The sequence below is a fragment of the Myiozetetes cayanensis genome, unplaced genomic scaffold (assembly GCF_022539395.1).
Source record: "Myiozetetes cayanensis isolate MyiCay16 unplaced genomic scaffold, myiCay2020 scf2-11, whole genome shotgun sequence".
NCBI classification, from domain to species: domain Eukaryota; kingdom Metazoa; phylum Chordata; class Aves; order Passeriformes; family Tyrannidae; genus Myiozetetes; species Myiozetetes cayanensis.
In genome coordinates, this window is record NW_026087411.1 from 41,578,985 (window position 1) to 41,598,974 (window position 19,990).

General features: G+C 37.1%; 1 protein-coding gene across 1 annotated transcript in view; it reads left to right on the top strand.

Annotated features, from left to right (window-relative positions):
- Positions 1 to 19,975, top strand: part of GALNT2 (polypeptide N-acetylgalactosaminyltransferase 2) — a 91,685-nt gene extending 71,710 nt beyond the window's left edge. The window contains exons 9-16 of the mRNA XM_050314308.1: positions 3,259 to 3,346; positions 3,895 to 3,998; positions 8,232 to 8,358; positions 12,399 to 12,491; positions 12,700 to 12,783; positions 14,500 to 14,626; positions 16,150 to 16,269; positions 17,580 to 19,975. Of these exons, the coding sequence (XP_050170265.1) occupies positions 3,259 to 3,346; positions 3,895 to 3,998; positions 8,232 to 8,358; positions 12,399 to 12,491; positions 12,700 to 12,783; positions 14,500 to 14,626; positions 16,150 to 16,269; positions 17,580 to 17,735 (899 nt within the window). The 3' untranslated portion in view covers positions 17,736 to 19,975. The remainder of the gene's footprint in view (positions 1 to 3,258; positions 3,347 to 3,894; positions 3,999 to 8,231; positions 8,359 to 12,398; positions 12,492 to 12,699; positions 12,784 to 14,499; positions 14,627 to 16,149; positions 16,270 to 17,579) is intronic.
- Positions 19,976 to 19,990: the final 15 nt, after the last annotated feature.

Genomic DNA, 19,990 nt, shown 5'->3' on the forward strand with positions numbered 1-19,990 from the left:
TTATATCTTTGCCATTAAAAAATTCCCTGTTAAATTGAGTTTAGAAATACTAAAGTTACAATATGTGTAGCTACTATAAACTGTTGACAGCAAATAATAAAAAGACTTGTAAAACCCTGCATAAAAATAAATACTCAAAATTCCTCTCCTCTCCTTTTCCAAAGAGGGAGAAGGCGACTACACGCTACAATTCTTAGTTATTACAGGTTTTTAAAACTTCTTTCACTGCTAATAAGAATCTAGTATTTAAAACAGCTGTTCTCTACCCGCTTATCCCTTTTTTCCTATTATTTGTAAATAAGTAATCCCACAACTCTGGAAACTGAACTGTTTACATAAAGATATGAGATGAGCCATGATATAAAAATTAGAGTGCTCTTCTCTCAGTGTCTCTGTTCTGAAGGAACATTCTTGAATGAGGAAGGAAAAAAACATTTTCAAGCCTATTTGTTTTGTGTTGTTTCTAACTGGCCACCAAGTGTTGTTCCAGTTAACTAAAATAAAAGCAATATTTGCATAATGTTGCATATGCTACAAGTTCATCAGTGATCTGGAGGTGAGAGGTACTATATCCTTCTTATTAATGTTTTGAAATGACACCTATATGGTGCATATATTCACAGTATGCTAATGTATAATTCTGTGCTATTATCTGTCTGCCAGCATTACTAAACCTTGAGGCCTTTACCCAATCTATTCATTAAACCTTGAGTACAGAAATCTCTGTACCATTATGTGGCTTTTACTGTTGTCTGCAGTAGGAGGAGGAATTCTTTCCTTGAAACCATAGATAGGTTGCTGCTGGGTTCATGCCTTTAAGTTCTTCCCAAGTGAAGTGAGAGAAGATTGAGAGATTATTCCTCTTGTTACTGCTCTTCACACTTTATCTTTGAAACTGTGTCTCCCAATTCATTCATTTATCTCTTTCTTTTCAGTACTCATTTTCTCTCTTTGTACACAATAGAAATAGATTAGGTTTTTAACTTTTTTTAAAGTGAATGAAGCCTGTGTACTTCTGGAATGAGGAGAGAGAAACTCGGTTGTTTTGTCTTTTTTTTATAAACAATAATAGAAATTTTTGCACATACCAGCCTTTCGGGCTATTTGAGGGTCAGTCGAAATAGGAACAAATATTTCTTGTCAGTTCCCAGAGTTCAGATTGCCATGTTAGAGGCACTACAGCATTTGGCATCAGAGAACACTTTCACTGAGGCCAAGTCTAAACATGGAAACCAAACTATGCTTTCAACCTTAGATACAGTGTCTGTGTGGCTGAAGCATGGAGAGCTGAAACAGCTGGGACAGCATTTGTGCCTAGTCTGTTTTAAAAGGATCTAATCACCCAAGACAAGCAACCTAGCAAATGGTACACACTTGTTTTTTTTAAGTGGATGACTGAAATAATTCCCAAGTCTGGCCAATGCTAAATCCATGCATTTTGTATTACACTTTTTTTTTCTATTTTTTTGAGGGGGAGATTTGCAAGGTGTTTATGCCACACTGAGAAATACTGCAATTACTGGAATAAACTGTAGTTAACTGAGATCTAGTAATTTAGAGTATGCCTGTGATGCAGTTTACACTGGATAGAGTTTCATATTGGGTATGCACTTGTGTTTAAAAATATTCCTTTTACAGAGTTACTGATGCTATCTCATTGAGTGCAGATTTTTCCCAGAGTCTGTGAAAATGGAGACGGAAAACCAGTTTTTAATGGGCAGAGAATTAATACACTTGTTCAGTTTGTGAAAGTGCTGTGTTCCAAAAGAGACCCCTTGTGTTCACTGGAGCATATGGTAACTCTATCTCTCCGCTTCTGCTGGAGAACAGTAGGGTTTTCAAGTTTTCCCAGATGCAAGTAATTTTGCTGGGTATGTGTGATGAAATGCGACTTTTTAACCACATGGAAATATTGGAACTCATTTTACTCTTCTTGCTGGAGGCTTTGCAGTACTGTAGGTTGTAGCCATTTTACTGTTTTGCTACTTGGAGTTTTGAAGTAGCTAAACGATCTTTGATTTTTTACAGTACAACACTTCATGAAATACTCAAACATGTAGAGAAAGAGTTGGCATGCATGTTGTAAAGACTGTTGAGGATAATTTCTGTATTGTGTGTGATAAGTATCTTGTGAGTTACAATAAAAACTGCTTAATTTTCAACTTTCTACATCAGTAGGCACCTTTACAGATGCAAACAGAGAGGGTTTTTTGACTGCAATTGTTGTCTGTTTACTTCAACTTTTTTCTCCACTTCCCCACAAAGTAATTTCTTTATCTTTATACTGGAGAAAGAGAAGTATTGACATCTGTGCACCAGAAATCTGGAAATCATTCATTATATGACCTCACAGGATCTAAATGTGTTTGGCAGCAGGCAGACTCTGCAAGGCTGCTTTTCTAGGTGTACTGGGAGAGGGCTGTGGACCTTGTACAGGTTTTTTAATAGATGTTCACGCTTATAGGCATAACCCAGCACAAAAACTGTTATGAAAGTGTTTTCTGTAACAAGTTTGTCTTATATCAGCTCTGTATCATTGCCTGAAGGAGTTAATTTAATGGTTGTTAGGCAGGAAGCTGCTGTAGGTGACCTACTGGTCACGTCTGTTCTACTAACCTTTATGGGCTTCTGTGCTTAACTCACGACAGGACCAGACTGGCTGTTGCTGTGTGCACACATTTTTATGTACACGCATAAGCTAAGTAATATTTTGGTGCTATAGCACTGGCCTTAGGTTTAAAAAATTATGTACTTAAAAAGACAGTGGGAAAGTAAGAAGTTGAATGAATGTTAAGAAGGTAAGTGGGACCTACATAACTTATTGTGACCTTTATGATAGAGAGCTCTTGCTGATTAGAGTACCAAGAGTACTGCATAAAGCCTCTGCAAACATAAATATGTGATCACTTATTAAGAGTGGAAATGCAGTTGTGCAGTAACAACTGTTGGGAGCATTTGTAAAGATTGGAAGATCTTTGTATGATGTTCTATTTGATGTCAGGATGTCACTTGTTGACTGGGTTTCTTATTTTGTGTAATAGATGATGACAAGAGAAATCAAAGTAATTTGGTAATTGAGATTACTCTTTTTTTGTTGTCCTTTCAAATTATTTACCTTTCATTTGATCTCCTACTTGTTTTCTACTCAGAAATTTGTACAAGTTTAAATTTTTGATTCCCAGTGTTTTCAGTCAACATTGTTACTAAAAGTTGAATGATAACCACAGTCTTTTTGACATCCTACTTTTCTTCTTGAAGGCTTTGACTGGAACCTTGTATTCAAGTGGGATTACATGACACCAGAGCAAAGAAGAGCACGACAAGGAAATCCAGTTGCTCCCATAAAGTATGTCTGTACCACCACTTCTTGAATAATTTGTTTTGCAACTAAGCATAGTTAGAAATCATCTTCTCTGAATCTGAAAGAGGATCTTTACTATAACTTGCATCAATATTGAAATTTCATTCATATTTATGGAGTCTTGTGAGACTCACGGAAATAAATTGTATTTTTAAAAATAGTTTAAAACACACTGGTAAATTATTAACCCTTAAGAAAAAGTAGATGTCACTTTGTTTAAAGTTGGTATGTTTTGAGGACTAAAAATACAGCATCGGTTTTAATGTTTTATTGTTGGCACAAATTGCCACCCTTTGCATAAGGAATTTGTGAACTAAATGGAGATTTTGAAGCTGCCTCAGAAAGTTGTCATAGCACTGTATATGCCATAGAAATGTTTGCAGACAACATTTGATGTGATAGATACAAAATTAGTTGCATTCAAAAGCATTGCCAGTTTTTTCAAGGAAATATTAACCTTGATGTGCAAATAACAGTGATCCCCCAGTTCATGGTTCTGTAAGTATTTAATTTAATTTTTCTTATTTGTTTAGGACACCTATGATAGCTGGTGGGTTATTTGTGATGGACAAATCCTATTTTGAAGAACTAGGAAAGTATGACATGATGATGGATGTTTGGGGTGGAGAAAACTTAGGTATGTATATTATTTACCTTCTGATCAGTCTTGAAAGAAAGCAAGTTTCATCATTGCCTTTACTGTCACAGAGTCATGGTTTTCCTAATTCTGTTACTTAACCTTCGCAATAGAATATTGTCTGGTATTTAAACTTAGTGAGTTTTCTAGTTTTATGCCACTGCTTTAGCCCTATGAGATAATGATGGTTGAGAAGGCATTTTTCCTGTAATTCCTTATTTTCAGATGTTTAAGTGAGTGGGGTTTAGGCAAGAGGGAAGAGGGCCTGAGAGAACTTGTGGTTTAGCCACTTGTGCTTTGACCTGGTGGTTAAATCTGGCATTAGTAATGTGTTTCTTGGCTGTTTGCATTACAGTATTGAACAAAGTTTTTCTCCAGTTAAGACTGGTATAATTGTGTGAAAACAAAAAAAGATTTGGAATGAGCAGAATTCTAAAACTTCTCGAGACTTCCAGTCTGTCATTAGTGTAGTTTTTCTGGGTAGAGATGCATCTCAAATGTTCCAAGTAGTGTGTTTTAGGAACAGTTCTAATGATAGAAGCTTCTCTACTGCACGTGCCAGCTACAAAATCCTAAAATACCTCAAACTTGTAAAAACCCATGGGTATTTTGAGTTACTGAAATCTGCATATGCATTAAACATATGCTTGGTCTACAAGGAAATTTCTGCTGTATGCAGCACAGTAAGTATGGAGGCACAGTAACCAAATGTTTAACACTACTGTAACACACCAAGGTTGGAAGAGGCATCCCTACAGTCCTGTCTCTGACCATCCTATGCAGTACTCGAAGAATCCTTTTGGGTATTCTGAACAATTACATTCCACGTTTCTGTATTCTTGCTATTCTGGCTGTAAATTGCTAAATTATATTAATATAAATATAATAATTTGTCATTTTCTAAATGTCCTACCGAGTCATTGGATAAATTTCCTACAGCAATACTCCTATTCACTCTGAAAACCACTCTTGCCGCTAGAGCACTTAAATATTTGATTAGCTGCAAGCAACTGAATTTTTTCTGAACATTTATCAACTACTTTTATGCTTTGATAATTGAGGCCTTGATAGCAGGAAAGGGCACAAGCAATGGCTCCTCACTCAAGGGTGCAAAAAGCTGTTTATGTTACTCCTGCTGCATTCTGATCCCCTTCCTCCACAGGAAGGAAGAGATGGAGACTTAAGGATTCCTGAAAAGCAGGCAGAAGGCAGCTAATGATTTTTTCCTAGCTGTCAAACTAACTGAAGACAAGTAAAAACCACATGGCATATGATTTAATTGGCAATAAATAGCACATGCACCAGATACTGGAAATCTGTGATGTACAGTTTAAAATTTAACGTGCACACTTGTCCGGCCTCCGGCCTCTCTGGATCAGTGGATCAGTGTTAATCATCAGTGGATCATGCAAATAAACTGCTAAATTGACTTGCAAAATAATTCTGCACACTTTATTCATTTTATAAAAGTAGCACTTTTTTTCAAGCATATACAGAGCAGCATTTATAAGAGGTTTTGTTCACATGTTAGTATTGTCTAAATTTGATAAATTTTAAGATGAGCCTGCACTATTTTGCCTAATTGGCCAAATTACCATGAAGATATGTGCATTTTCAGGCTGTTGCTAAATGTGACTGGTAACACGTGCCTGCTGTATGAAATGTGGATCAAGGTTAGTTCAGCTTGTCTTGAATCCATAAACTCTATTTCTTACCATCTTTATTCTCTAATTTGAGAATCTATACTTTTCTTATTAATTTTGTAATTAATTTTCATATTAATTTTTCTTAAGACATTCCTTGCCTTCTCTACTGATGACGCACTAGAATACACAGAACAAATCTGTTAGAGAGGTGTAACATAATCTCAAAGAATTTTTTACATGCTGTTTATGCCTTTTCAATTAAAAACTACATCTGCTGAAATTGTTACAATAGTAGCATTTCTTCTCCCACCCTTGGAGTATGACAAAGATGCTTTAAGGGAGCTTCATAGAATAGTAGAATGGTTTGGTTTGGAAGGGACCTTGAAAATCATCTAGTTTCAACACCCCTGCCATGGACAGGGAAATCTTCCACCAGACCAGGTTGCTCAGAGCCCCGTCCAACCTCGCCTTGGGACTGTGGAGTTGTTTTGGATTTTAGATGCAGTATATTCTTTTTTACTTTAAAAATCCATGCAGGCTTTAGAAGCTATGTTGGTGTAAATAAGAATTAGTTTGCTTCTCCCTTTATGCTAATCCTTTGCTGCCTTTCCCATAGAACTATTTGTCGTAATTTTCACTTTTTTTGAGATTATTCACCGTTTAAGGTGCTGGAAAGTGTACGTGTGTAGGCTTACGTTTCTGGGAATTTACAGAGGGAGAATTAATGAAATTAATGTACACAGCAAAGGAAGCTATGAATAATGAAAAAAATAACAAAACATTTCTAACTTACTTGTAAAACAAAAATACCATTTCAGTGTCTACATACATTTAATAGATGACAGTGCCTTTTTGGATTAAACCTTCAGATGAGTAATTTTTAAAAGTGAGCTTGAGGCATACTGCATTGACCTTTATTTTTAATCAGAATTTCAGTCCATCTCTTTCAGAGGCGTATATTTACTAATACTTAAATAAGTTTGATACTATATTTCAAGCATTTAGTCTGCACTTGCAGACTAATGCAAAAGCCTTTGTCTTTGATCATATCTTTGTCTTCTTTCACTAGGTTGTTCTGAGTGCAGCATCCCCTCATGTTGGGCTAATAACTGTATGAACTTTATAGCAGAACTCCATAAATAATGCTTCAAAACAGTGCAAGAAAGCTATTACTCCTTTGCTTTCACAGTTTGAGCAATGTGGGGCCAAATTTGAGCTAGATATGGAAAAGCCTAAAGTCTTCTATCCATGCATAATTTAATCTTGTAGTAACAAAAGCACTTCTATATTTCTGACTTCTTTAGCAGCAACCAGTCATTTACTGTGATTCTTTTTTTTCATTCTCAAAATAAGAGGTGCAATACTGAAGTCAGTGCTCTGAAAAATGTTCAGAGAGAAGGTAATTTTTCCTTTAAAAATTAGTTTTGCCTGTTCTCCCACGTAAATTCAACTAGAAAATCAAGGCTGTAAGTTACTGTCAAGGGCAATATTGTCATTCATATTTTGGAGGATGATCTATCTATAGATTGGACTGTGTTGACTGTCAAGCGTACATGAATATGCCTAATTGGCCCCTATGCATCAGAATTTGTCACTGAAGTAAAACAAATAGGAAGTGATCCTTGTAAAAGCAGAGACCATCAAGAATAATGGCAGTTCACTTGCACTGTCAGCAGCTGAAATCACAGCTCCTCTTTTATATATTTATTTTTTTTACTTTTATTTCTCTCAGCAGACTTTTTTTTTTAAATCTGTGGTGAAACAGTTATTATGAAGAGGCTTGAAACTAAACTATATAGTAATAGCTGCTGGACTAAAGGGGGAATCATCAAAATTGAAACAGTGCTACGGGAAGCACCCTTCTTACTGCGGAATGAATGAGGAAAAGTTCTCTCTCAGTAGTAGGAGACTTCTGCTATCAAAGGTCAAAGTTGAGAAAAGTGTATAACTATTTCTAGACCTTCTTGTCATCATTAGTTGGCTCAGATAAGTGGATGGGCTTAGAAGTGTACTGTCCATAACCTTCAATTTATGGTTGTTTTGCCTTTATTTGGTCTATCTTCAAGTCAAGATTGACTCGATATAACTCTTTCCACAGCCAATGTTTGGGAGTTTTTGCTTATGTACTATAATAAATTAGGAGCTTGAATCTATTGATTGTTTTATTATGCCTTGATTTTTGTCCACTGTGTTATTCTATCTTCAGCTGAAAACATTTTATTACAAGCTAAATCATTAATTTCTCTGTTAAGTGTACCTGCTGTTGTTTACCCTTCAGACAGAGCATAGTAATAGTAGACATACACTTAACTCGTTCTGGCAAATCACACCATGGTTTATGGATTTGGGGAATGCTGGTAACTTCAGATAGGAGAAAACAGTTTTGCTTGCAAGTTAATATGATTATTTCTCATGACCTTGCAGAATAAGAAATGCTCAGGTATGCCTTTGTTTATCCTAGAATTTATCAGAAAACTGCCTCACTGATATTCTCAGCAAGAATCACTAAAAACCTTGTGTGTAAACAGTATGCTACAAAATTACAGTGTTTTATGATCCTGGTCTTTCATTCGTGTTTTTATTTCAGAGATCTCGTTCAGAGTTTGGCAATGTGGTGGGAGCCTAGAAATCATCCCTTGCAGCAGAGTGGGTCACGTATTCCGCAAACAGCATCCTTACACATTTCCTGGTGGGAGTGGTACCGTGTTTGCAAGGTAACTGCTAAGTCTTCATCTAAATAACAAAGTTTTGGATTTCTTCAGGATGATCAGCAGGTGGCAGTAATTTCATTTTAGGGATCTCATCTTTAGAAATATTTGCAATATTATCTATCATAGAAAAATATTAATTTAAAATAAACTAATGACTTTGAGGAAGCTATTATAGACTGGGAGAATAACCTGAGAGTTGAAAGAGGAAAACTTCTGGTGGACACAGACTGAGAATCTGTAAAAGAAGGAAATGCTTAGCTTGGCATTCCATCACTATTGAGCGCTTTGTGTTTATCTTGTTTTAAAGAAGCCTTTATTTTCAGAACTGTATCATAAAACTTCATTTTATAGAAACAGTTTCACTGTTCATTGAGAGCCGGAATACACTAAGTTATGAACATACTTGCTTTTTGTTAATGTGTGTACGTGAGATGCAAATGATTATGTAGACTGATTCTGGTATTTGTGCCAGTCTGTTGGCAACTTCATTCTCTCTCATTTGCCTTTCCTGTGCTATGTTTAGAGACACTTTTTCTATAGACCAAAGAAACTGCAGTTTTAAGGGCTTAGATTATTATGCTGGTTAATTTTGCTGTTGGTACAATGCGCAGCAGTAGCTGAAATATTGAGCTATCTCCTCGTTTCTCTTCTTTATAGTGAGAATAGCAGTGCTGATTTATGTTCATAGTGTTTTTAATTAATGTGGATAAAAGTATTATAGGACTGTGGTGGACATTTTGATCAAGGCTGTATCAGCTGTAGCTGAAGAATCACTGTAGGTTTTGGTTTAGAGAATGCTCAGTGCTCAGAGGGTGAAGAAATACAAGACTCTGCTAAAGGTTCTGTAGGTTAAGAGGTGGAAATAAAATTTTTTCTTCACCCTTGAAGGGATATGGAACCCAAACTCTGTTTAACATGAAGCAACACAGAGAGTGCAGATGTTCTTAAATTCGTAAGAATATTCTAAGCTGCTGATATTTTTGGACTTGTGATTCACTTTAGACTGAGGAATCTCCTTAGGGTGTAGTTCTTCCCTTCCATGCTGATTATACCACCAAGGTGACTTTAATGAATTCAATAGTCTGCTAAAATAAAGTCCCTGTCCTCTTTCTTCTAGTAGTTATAGTGTTTTTTTTTTGTTGTTACTCCCCTGTTCTTTGAGATCTGTATTTTATGCTGCAGTGAAAAATTAATAATAGTACTTATGGGAAAACAAAAGCTAGCAATGAAATATCCTCAATACATCACATCTCTGTTCCAGCATTTATCATGTGCATCAGGAGGGTAGAAAGATCTACCAATTAAACTGCATTATGTAGGCTTAGGATAAAGCTGTTTTAGTTTCATGAGGCTTTGAAATGGACATTATAAAAAGGAACATGGTTAATAAAAGTGAATAAATATATAAATATAATGTGCAGCTTTCCCACTCCTGCAGCTTTTCCATCTTCAGGGTGTTGCCAAGATGCTGCTTTCCTTGTGATGTAAATAGTTACTTAAATGTAGCTCAGTGGAAAAATAGGGAAAAGGTGAGGCTGTATGCACACAGGGATAGAGCAGACACCAGAAATACATCATAGTGGCAGGGGTTGAAGATTCTGCATTCATACTGGGATTAAAGCTTTTTGATTTTGTGGTGAAGTCAAATCATCATTGTGATTTGATCTCTCAAATGTCTTCACAATTTCTGTGACAAATTTTTTAAGTCATTTGTGTTCAAAATGACTTTGCAAAGAGACCCCACTCTTGCAAAGAGGCCCCACTTGAGGACAGCTAAAGCCTGCAAGCTCTTGTCTTGGGTATTTACCTTTCCAGATCCCTCTCCAGTTCTGCCTTTCTCTGAAAGTCGTTTATTAGCTTTGTCCTCATCTGTCCAGCTGTCTCAAATTCCAAAATACCATTAAAATTCTTTATTTCTATGGAATTATTTTTTAATTGACCCAGAAGAGTTGTATATCACTTAAAAGCAAGGTTGACAGGTTGTATATTTGAAGGTTTCCTCCTTACTTAGCTTTTTTGGATGTTCAAACCTATAAAACAGAATGCCTTAAAATCAATTTTAGCAATAAGAGAATGACAAACCTAAGGTAAAGGGATATCCTTGGAATACAGATATTATCAGATATATGTAGGACCATGCTGCCAAGAAACTTCGGTGCATGGAATCTGTTCTGATCTTGCCATTGGGACTTGTTGGCTTATGCCATCATCTGTCCCTTGACTATATGCAATTTGTTCTGGACTGCTCTGGGTAAGCATCCTATTTTTAGCTGGCTATTCAGTACGCACTGCCTTTTGGCGGCCAAAACAAATCGGTAATTCTGGATGAGAGACTGGGAGTCCTGTTTCATGAGAGGGGAGACCACATCCTGGCTGTGTGGTGTGGGCAGATACAGCTTGTGTCTGACAGGGTTTGCTAGACCAGTACGCACTGCTTCAGTACACCACTTCAACAAGCCAGTAAGTCTTGCAGACCCCGGTCTGCTCCATGCAGAGCTCCCTCATTGCTTGGTGCTTGGTTTCATTTACTGTGGCTCAGCATTAAGTGCACTCTGTGCTGTGCTCCTCAGCACCCTGACTTATTTGGGGCCTTACTAGTTTAGACAGTTCTCAGTGTCTACACAGTGCCCATACTTGTGTCACACTAAGCCTGAACTGTTCATCCCTGACTGTGGGGAAGCATAATGCAGGCATGTATTCTAGCCTTGAAAGTGCCTTTGGAGTCATTAAATCTTGGCAAACCAAATAGTTCTTCTCTAACCACCAAAATCTGTTTGGCTTATGGGCAGCCAAGCTGCTTGCTGAGCAAGCAAAAGGTGCAGGTGCTGAGTGGTTGACACTGACACAGGTCTGAGAGACTGCAAGTCAAGATAAACTGACATAACTTCTAATCTAAATTGAGTGGGATTTTGCTTACAAAAATTTAAAGGAGTCTTTGCAAGAAAAAAATCAGTCCTCAAACAAAAAAATTATTCAGGTCTTCGTTGTGACATTTTTATTCCCCACATTTTTTATTCTTTCTCAGCAACCTGCAAGATCCCTCACTTTATACTGACTCCTTCTGTCTTTTGAATTGGAAAACCATATTAAAGAAGCTATTGGCTGACTGAGTTTACTCCAGTTGCTTTAGATGAACTTGCTGCCAAATGTAAAATAACCTTGAGAACATGGCAGTTTCGAGTGAAATGAGACTTAATTTTCTAAAAAACAATTATGAACAATAGAAGTAAATGAGTTTTACATGGAACCAAGGGAATGGAAAAAGCCGTTGCCCTTTTGCAGTCCAAAAGGAGATTTAAAGACATAAATACAGGAATTTCAGTTAGAGATGTGTATGATTAAAAACAAAGCATTTGGGGTAGTGTTTTTTTCACATTTATTGCAATAATCTCTCTTGAATTTTAAATAATTAAAATTAATTTTTGATTCCTTCTTCTCTCTTACTTCAGCTACAGCAGACTTGTAGACTTGAATTTGTTTGGTTCATAGCTTTGAACTTCATGGTAGCTTATGTTTTTTGGAACTTGAGTGCTGTGCTGGTAGGAACAGGATGGAGACTGAAAATGCCTTGCCTATGTTAGCATACCTGTTTTCAAAAATGTAAAAGACATTATTTAATATTGCCCAAAATTGTGGAGAATTTTATGTTTCCAATTAACTGGCTTTATCCAGGCGAACACTCATTAAATATGGCTTATGTTAAATTACTCTTATTTAAAAAAAAACCAATCAAACACCAACATAACAAATTCCATGAAATTTGCAGAATCAACTCCAAGATGTGTATTAAATTCTGGATGAAAACCCAAAGCAGTGATGAGTGTGGAAAAGACATAAAATTTGTCCTAAATGTATTTGTGTCAGTTATGTTAGTCTCTAATGGTTTTCTATTACTTGTGTTCTTTATAGGGACTATTCTGCCTGGCTTGAGGCAGCTAACTATGTAGTACTAGGAAGGGTTAAAATCAACCTGAGGATAAATTACGTGGTTTAATTGCACTTCGAGAAAGTGTAACCAATGTGTTTCATATGATTATTCCTAGAAATACACGCAGGGCAGCAGAAGTCTGGATGGATGAGTATAAAAATTTCTATTATGCAGCAGTGCCTTCAGCCAGGAATGTACCTTATGGCAAGTAAGTCACAAGTGCTTCTTTGCCCTGTTGTTTATTCTTCATGAGACAGTGCCTTCTGAGGTGAAAGTAGTGCTGGCTCTCATGTTGTTACTTTACAGTTTATTTCAACAATTCAGCTGTTCTTGAGTTTTCTTGTGTATTCCATAACGTATATGAAGACAACAGCCTGACTTTGAAAACTACTTTTTTTTTTTTTTTTCTCCTCTAGTATTCAAAGCCGAATGGAACTCAGAAAGAGACTTAGCTGCAAACCCTTCAAGTGGTATCTTGAAAATGTTTATCCTGAGTTACGGTGAGTTTTGGCTGACACTAGTACTCAATTCTTTTTTGGCTTCCCCAGAAATTATCAGTTTCTCTTTCTTCTACCTTGAATGTAAAGAATGCTTTTTATTTTATCTGTAAATGCAATGCCTCATGCATGTTTATGTGCTTTTTGTTTTTATTAGTTCTGTTCCTTAAGAGTAACTTTTCCCTAGTAAGCTGCTTTTTCTTTTTCTACTCACTGCAACTACAGCTGCAGTAGCAGATATTTTAGAGAACAGTGTCCAAAGGACTTCACTTACCTAGAAGTTAGTCTCCTACACAAGCTATTTGCTCAAAAGCACACTGTTCTGTATCCTGTTGTCATCCCTTTAAAGCTTGTGCCTTTGCCTAAGCACATAGCTAGTTGAGTAAGGAGACTGAATCTCAATATATTACAAGTAACAGGAGTCAGCAGACTTGTATGTTTGGCAGACAAAGGCAGATGCCTAAGACTCCTAAGAAACTGAGTCTCTTGTCACTGGATAATCACTGACTTTTGGCTGGGGGTGAGAAGAGGGAAGCGAGGGATAATATTGCTAACAGCTTCTCTAACATGAATGCATCCTAACTAGTGAAAAATCCTTGAAGAGAAACGCTTTTCGAAAGCATGAAAAGTTTGTGGTTTAATAACCCATTAATAAGTGTTTTGGTCACATCTGAGTCTGACCAGCTGTTAGTACTGTAATGGTGCAAGATACTGTGTGTAGCTTGTAAGAATACATGGTGTTTTTTCCCTGACGGCGCTTCATGTCAGTGGAGTCAGGTAATTGCTAGTGATAGATATATAGGCTTGAGATGCAAAAGCACCAGCTATTACCGCCCCAGTGAAACATGTGCAGTGCCACACATACTAAGGAGTCTCATAAACCAGGGTGATGCTGAGGAAGTAAGTTTTCCTTTATTTTCTCTTAAAAGTGCCAGAGGATATTTGGTTTTGTTTAATTTGTCAGAAAAAATGTGTCTTGCAAGCTCTCCTGGAAAATGTGCTACCATAAATGTTACTGAAGTGTAATGTCATCTTACTGTGTGTCATCCCTCATGTGCTCATTCTGCTGGATTGAATTATTGTACTCATTTTAGTCTGAAGATTTTTAAAGGTTCTGATATGCCCTTGTTTTACTGTTTGACATGAACTCATGGGCTCTACCCCTCAGCTCTACTTTGCTGAATGGGCTTGCCTAGGTATTTCCATACTATGAGTATATTTTATGTGTAAGTGTTAGAAAATAGATATCAGAAAAACTTTGATTTTTTTTTCTATATTACTAACCCCTTTTTTAACATTTCAGTAAAAATAGTCTGAGAAAAATGTAGAATGTCCTATTTCTGCCAGAAGCTACCTTACCTGAAAAGACAAAAGGATCTGATGACCTTTAATGATAGCATTAAGCTTTGAGTCACCTTAAATAATAAGTCATCTTTAACTTGGTTGTTACGCTGAGTTTATATGTTTATCCTCATTCTCTGGCACAAGTCGTTTTGTATTGAGTCCTAAACTTGCAAGTTTACTTGTGTTTGATCAGTTCATGATCAGATAATTGCCACCTCTCAAAAGATGATTGAGATTTCCAGATGATAGTCATCACTCATCCTTAATGTCTCATCTTTTACTCTGAGTAAAACCAAGGAGTTTAAAAAAAAAAATTAAAAACCAACAAAAAAAAAGCCCAACTGAATTAAGCAACTATTTCTGGTTTTGTTTTAGGGTACCTGATCATCAAGATATAGCTTTTGGGGCTTTGCAGCAGGGTACCAATTGCCTTGACACCTTGGGCCATTTTGCAGATGGTGTTGTTGGAGTTTATGAATGTCATAATGCCGGGGGAAACCAGGTCTGTATACCATTAATTTCTGTTTTCCAAAGTAAAAGCTTTCTTTCAAAAAAGCGAAAGTGAACCTAAGCTTTTTAACTCAAGCAGTTACTATGTACTGGTGATAGGAAGATGAACCCAAATTAGCAGATCAGTTGTTATAACAGATTGACTAAATACCTTCTCCCAAAGATTCATTCAGTGTGCATCACATTATCCCCTTCCTTTGTCACTATTAATACTTGCTTTTACACTAGAGGCCAGTAGCTTCCTTCCTGGGAATTTTGGACTTGTATAGAAGGCTTTCTCAGGTGTCCTGGTTTTCAAAGTGTTACATAGAGCTATCCCGTGCCTGTGCCCCGAGCATATAGACTGTTTGCAACTTTTCTTCTCCTCTGGTGTAGTGGAACTTGCTTCATCTTATCTCCATTATAGCTAGTCTTAGTTTCTGGTCACTGGAGGAAAGTATCTGTTTCATATCAGGAAGGGCTAGGTTTAAAAAAAAAAAAAGAGGTGGGATTAGTAATGTAATTTATTTCTTAACCACTGATTGCTTCCAAAATAACATTTAAATGTAACCAGGCTTGGCCTCATATCTAGGATTTTGTATTATACAACTAAATCCTCTTTAGTTGTTTGAGAGAAGCTAATTGTGCCATTTTAAGTAGTTACAAGCATGATTTGGATAATTAGTGTGGCTTTAATCAAGTGGCTTCTTTCCTCAAAGCATAGTTAGACAAATGAAGACCAGTGGGGATCCTGGAGATCAAATTTGAAGGATAAAGGCATGAGGAGAGAGTCTGAACATCAATGCAAGATCAGGCTCTGTGTAAGAAGATGCTGAGATCAAACAAACTGGGCAACAGTTACAAATAGAACAGCTTTTCTTTGCTCATTGAAGAGTTGCCCATTTAAATGCATTTAATGGAAATTCTTTTGTACATCACACCTTGGATAGGAAGGAACATTTTCCCTCTACCTTTGAGTTTAGCCCTCTTGTGTATTGCTTTCTGGTGGTCTCTGTTGTATTCAGAACTACTGTTTCCTCACTGTGGTCCTTATGCTTTGTTCAGTGTGTGAGTAGCATGGCCAGTAATGCTGCAGACCAAACTTATAGGGGTTTTATGTGTGTGATTACGTCCTTTTTAAAAATATCTATACATATACATAAAGAAGATATGTGGAAGGTGTAACACACACATATGTATATATACACATAAATAAACTTATAGCTAAGTAAATATTTGGATACATATTTCTACATCTGAAGCCCGGTGTGACTGCCTGCTGCAGCTGTGTGGAGCCAGCAGAGGGAGCAAACAGCCAGCTCAACCCTGATCTGACGTGGGGATACTGAAACAATTGGAATTACTGTGTTTGGAAAGGACGTTTTTCCTCTCCTGTTCTGTGGGAAACAATGAACTGTTCTAATGCTCACACATAACTATTTACAGGATTTTAAACTGTGCTGTATATGCAGAGATAGCATGTGCATCTGTTAATGTACGCAATTTTGTACGCTCTTTTTTTCTTCCTTTTTGTAGGAATGGGCCTTAACAAAGGACAAGTCAGTGAAACACATGGATTTGTGCCTTACTGTTGTGGACAGAGCACCTGGTTCACTAATAAAACTTCAGGGCTGTAGGGAAAATGACAGCAGACAGGTCAGTATGTCGTGACTGCACTCTGCAAACAGTGGGGAAAACAAGGGCTGGGAATGAGAATGCAAGAACATGCACTGGTGATCATCTCTTCTATAACTTCTACTCTTCACACTGTTGTTTATGTGGGTAAAGTTAAGGATGTGTGATATCTAAACAGAGCAGCAGGAATAAGCTTGTGTGTTGAGCTTGTCCTTTCATAGCCAGTGATAATCTTTGGTCACTTGTGTCATGTAGAGGTTCTATCCCAACAGGGGCCTTATGTAAAGGTTTCACCCAATAGCACTGATGTGTAACAGTCTTCAACTGCCACGTCTGTTTTCTGAAATAGGTTCTATATTCCACAGTGTATTTTTGAAAGGTATTACTAAGTGAAGTTTGAAGATTATGTAGTCTGTGTCTCAGAATAGTGTTCTTTGGCCTTCCTTCTATTCAGTGGTGACCTGTTTATAACAGCACTAGACTCCTTAAATTCATTTTTCTTTGTGCACTATTGTAACTTCATCTATTTCCCATGCCTGAGGAAAATCACATTTGCAGAGTCATACCATCTTTTTGATCTAGTCGTGTAACAATTCATCTCTTTCTGCTAAGTCATCAGTTCTGATCATCTGCCAGCTTCCTTGCTTCTGCATCTCTGTCTTTACACACAGTTAACTGAAACTCTGTCCTTGATGAGGGAGGAGTATTCTTGACACTTTTCAGAACAGGAAACTACAGAAGCAAGATTTTCCTGATGAGGTTTATAGGGCACAGTACATTAGAAATATAAGACAAAAACTGTCTTTTTTTAACATCATATTTCTGGGATTTACTCTGTCCTTTGACATCACGTTAGGCAAAGAGCTTCTGACAGCACACAGATTGACTGGTTGTCTTCTGCATAACTGAAAGGTGTCTGACAAATTTCTGGACTTCTGTAAAGTTGTTTATATTGATTCTGCTTCTTGCTTCTCTGTGCTCAGTATTGTAGTGATATGTGTATGGATTTTATGATTTTTATTTTTTTTCTTCAGACCAAAGGTTTCATGCAGGTAACAGGGTATTTGAGAAGTTCTGAAGTAGAGGAGAATGGCTTGGTGGTGTATTCTGCATGTCTTGCAGAGTGTTAGCTTAATGAACAGCTGTTTTGGCAAGGCTTGCCATAACTTACATACTCTTATTCAAGAATCATCTGAACTGCTACTATTACTGCGGTTTCCACAGCTTTCCCAGGCACAGGCCAGGGGAGCTTATGAAGACTTGAAAGGACAGGATGTAGAATTCTTCCTTTTCCCACCTTTCCAGCTCAATAACTGTGTTTTCTCTTCCAGAAATGGGAACAAATTGAAAGCAATTCTAAACTGAGGCACGTTGGCAGCAACCTCTGTCTAGACAGCCGAAATGCCAAAAATGGTGGTCTCACCGTTGAGATCTGCAATCCTTCTTTGTCACAACAGTGGAAATTCACACTTAATCTGCAGCAGTAGAAGGACTTACAGGCAAAATGCTGTTTCAACTGAAAAACATTGGGCAAAGTTTTGATTGAATTACTGATGTATTTCTTAAAACTTTCCATGGAACTTATATACCTCAGTATTCCACCTTTATCTGAAAGTAGAGCGCTGAAGCAGACACCAGGGATCCAGGAAACTCAGAGCACTGCAAAGATGGCACTGAGCATCCCTTCACACCAAGAAGGAATTGTGCTACAAACTTCAAGGTTCCTTTCTGTCTTCAGTTACTACTTGCACAGCAGATAATTAACTCTAGGAACAACTGACGTATGATAAACAAAAAGGATCTGAAGAAACACCTGTGGGGAACAGGGCGTGGGAGGGAGGGTGGGAAAAATTACTAGGAGAAGGTCATTTGAAAACTCCATTTGCATAGAAGTCATGGTTTGTTATTTCCAGAAACAGAAGTGTCATTTTGAAGTTGTTTTTTTTTTCTCCTGTGTGTACTTGGTAATTTGAATATGAACTTTTCTATGATGGACTCTAAATATAAATATATGGAAGTATATATATTGTCAGCTCCCAATGATTTATATCAGTTTTCATCATCCTACAATTATCAACAAAGTGATTGACATATGTATAACCAGAAATTGGATCGGAGTGCTAGGAGAGAGAAACTTTACGAAGGTGCGGATTTTGTGCTGCTGGGTATGATGTCCGTGCTAACACTGGATGCTTTTGCTTTGCAAAGTGGATCTACTTCTTAACACTTCACCCTTACTGGAGAGATCATGAAACTCAGGAGGAAAAAGAAAATAGCAGAAAAAGTCAACGCCTCTGCCCAGATGATCGCTCGGATAGTTTATTCCAACTTGGAAATTCATTACATGTGCTCTGGATAATGTTAAACTTGTACTTGATATTTGTGTTGATCATTTCTGTAGTATTTTGTCTTTGAAATACTTCTTCCTTTGTTCTAAAATTATATAAACCGCACAGATCTTTTGTGCAGCCGTGTTGGTTCAGCACAGTTTTATTCTGGGCCCTAATGAGAAAAATTTGTCTCAAACTCCCCTTTTGAGCTGTAGAAATAAGTTACATCACTGATGACAGCAATTTTAATTTGCAAGGATGAGCAGCTATGTAATATCTCTGAATTGCACTTGCTTAATCTCTAGACCTACTACTGGGGAATTTTCTTCCATTTTGTTTCTTTAAATGGAGCTTTTGAGTGGATTCAGGCTTGGCTCTGGGAGTCAGCCTGGATACCTGCATAGCCTTTGTGTTTTTAACCATAGAACTTGTGCATTTTGCAGCTTCAGTCCAGCTGATGTCATTTTTATAAAATAATACTGTCAAAGTTAACCCCAACTTTGACGTGTCCTTTCTTATGTTTGCATAGACTATATACTTTTTTATTGAAAGCAAATGCTTCAATGAGCTTTTAAAATGAGAAGGCAAGGTAAATAAGTACTAATAAGTGAGACAGTATTGACAAAAATTAGTGCAGACATGAAGTGCCAGGAAGCGGTTTTGGAAAGATGATGATCTTGGAAAAATGTAAAGGTTGATCATAAGGAGATGAAGAACACATGTGCTGTACTGTAGAATGCTGGTACAGTCCTCCTCTTTCTTTGTCCTGGGAGTAGAGTAGTTCCTGATTTTTCCTCTTCCTTTGGCTGTACCTGTGCATTAGGTGTAGAGATGGTACTCTTCTGGCTTTAGCAGTGCCAGTCAGTGAGCCCACAGACACCTTGTGTGTCTGAGGTTAAGACTTGCAAGTACCTGCGTGGGGGTGTGGATTTGGATGGGGGCATTAAATCCAGTTTTACCCATCCATCATCTTACTCTTTTTATGAAAAATTAATACTTTTTTTCTTATGCTTCACAATCCACTTTCTCCAAAACTTGCCTGTTTAGAGGCCAGACAGTGGTTGAATTATTTTCAGCATTTAGTCTCTCCTTGTAGCCTTTTAACCTAGCTGAGAACTTGAAGATGTTTCATAAACATAGCAATAGGTTCCTTCATGATTTGGAAATACAAATGCTGAAATATGGGCTCAACAGCAAGTCAGTTGTTTCAGATTTTGAAAAATAGAATTTAAAAGGAAAAAAAACCAGCCCAGCCACTCAGCTTCAACCATGGAGGTATTTCCATTTGCAACTTTGATCAAAGTAAGGGTAACACTAACTGACGTGAGCAATTGCAACTCTATATTGACCTGCCTCTTGTCTCTCAATCAGAATTGCTAGCTTAAAAAAAAATAAAATCCATATTTCATCTC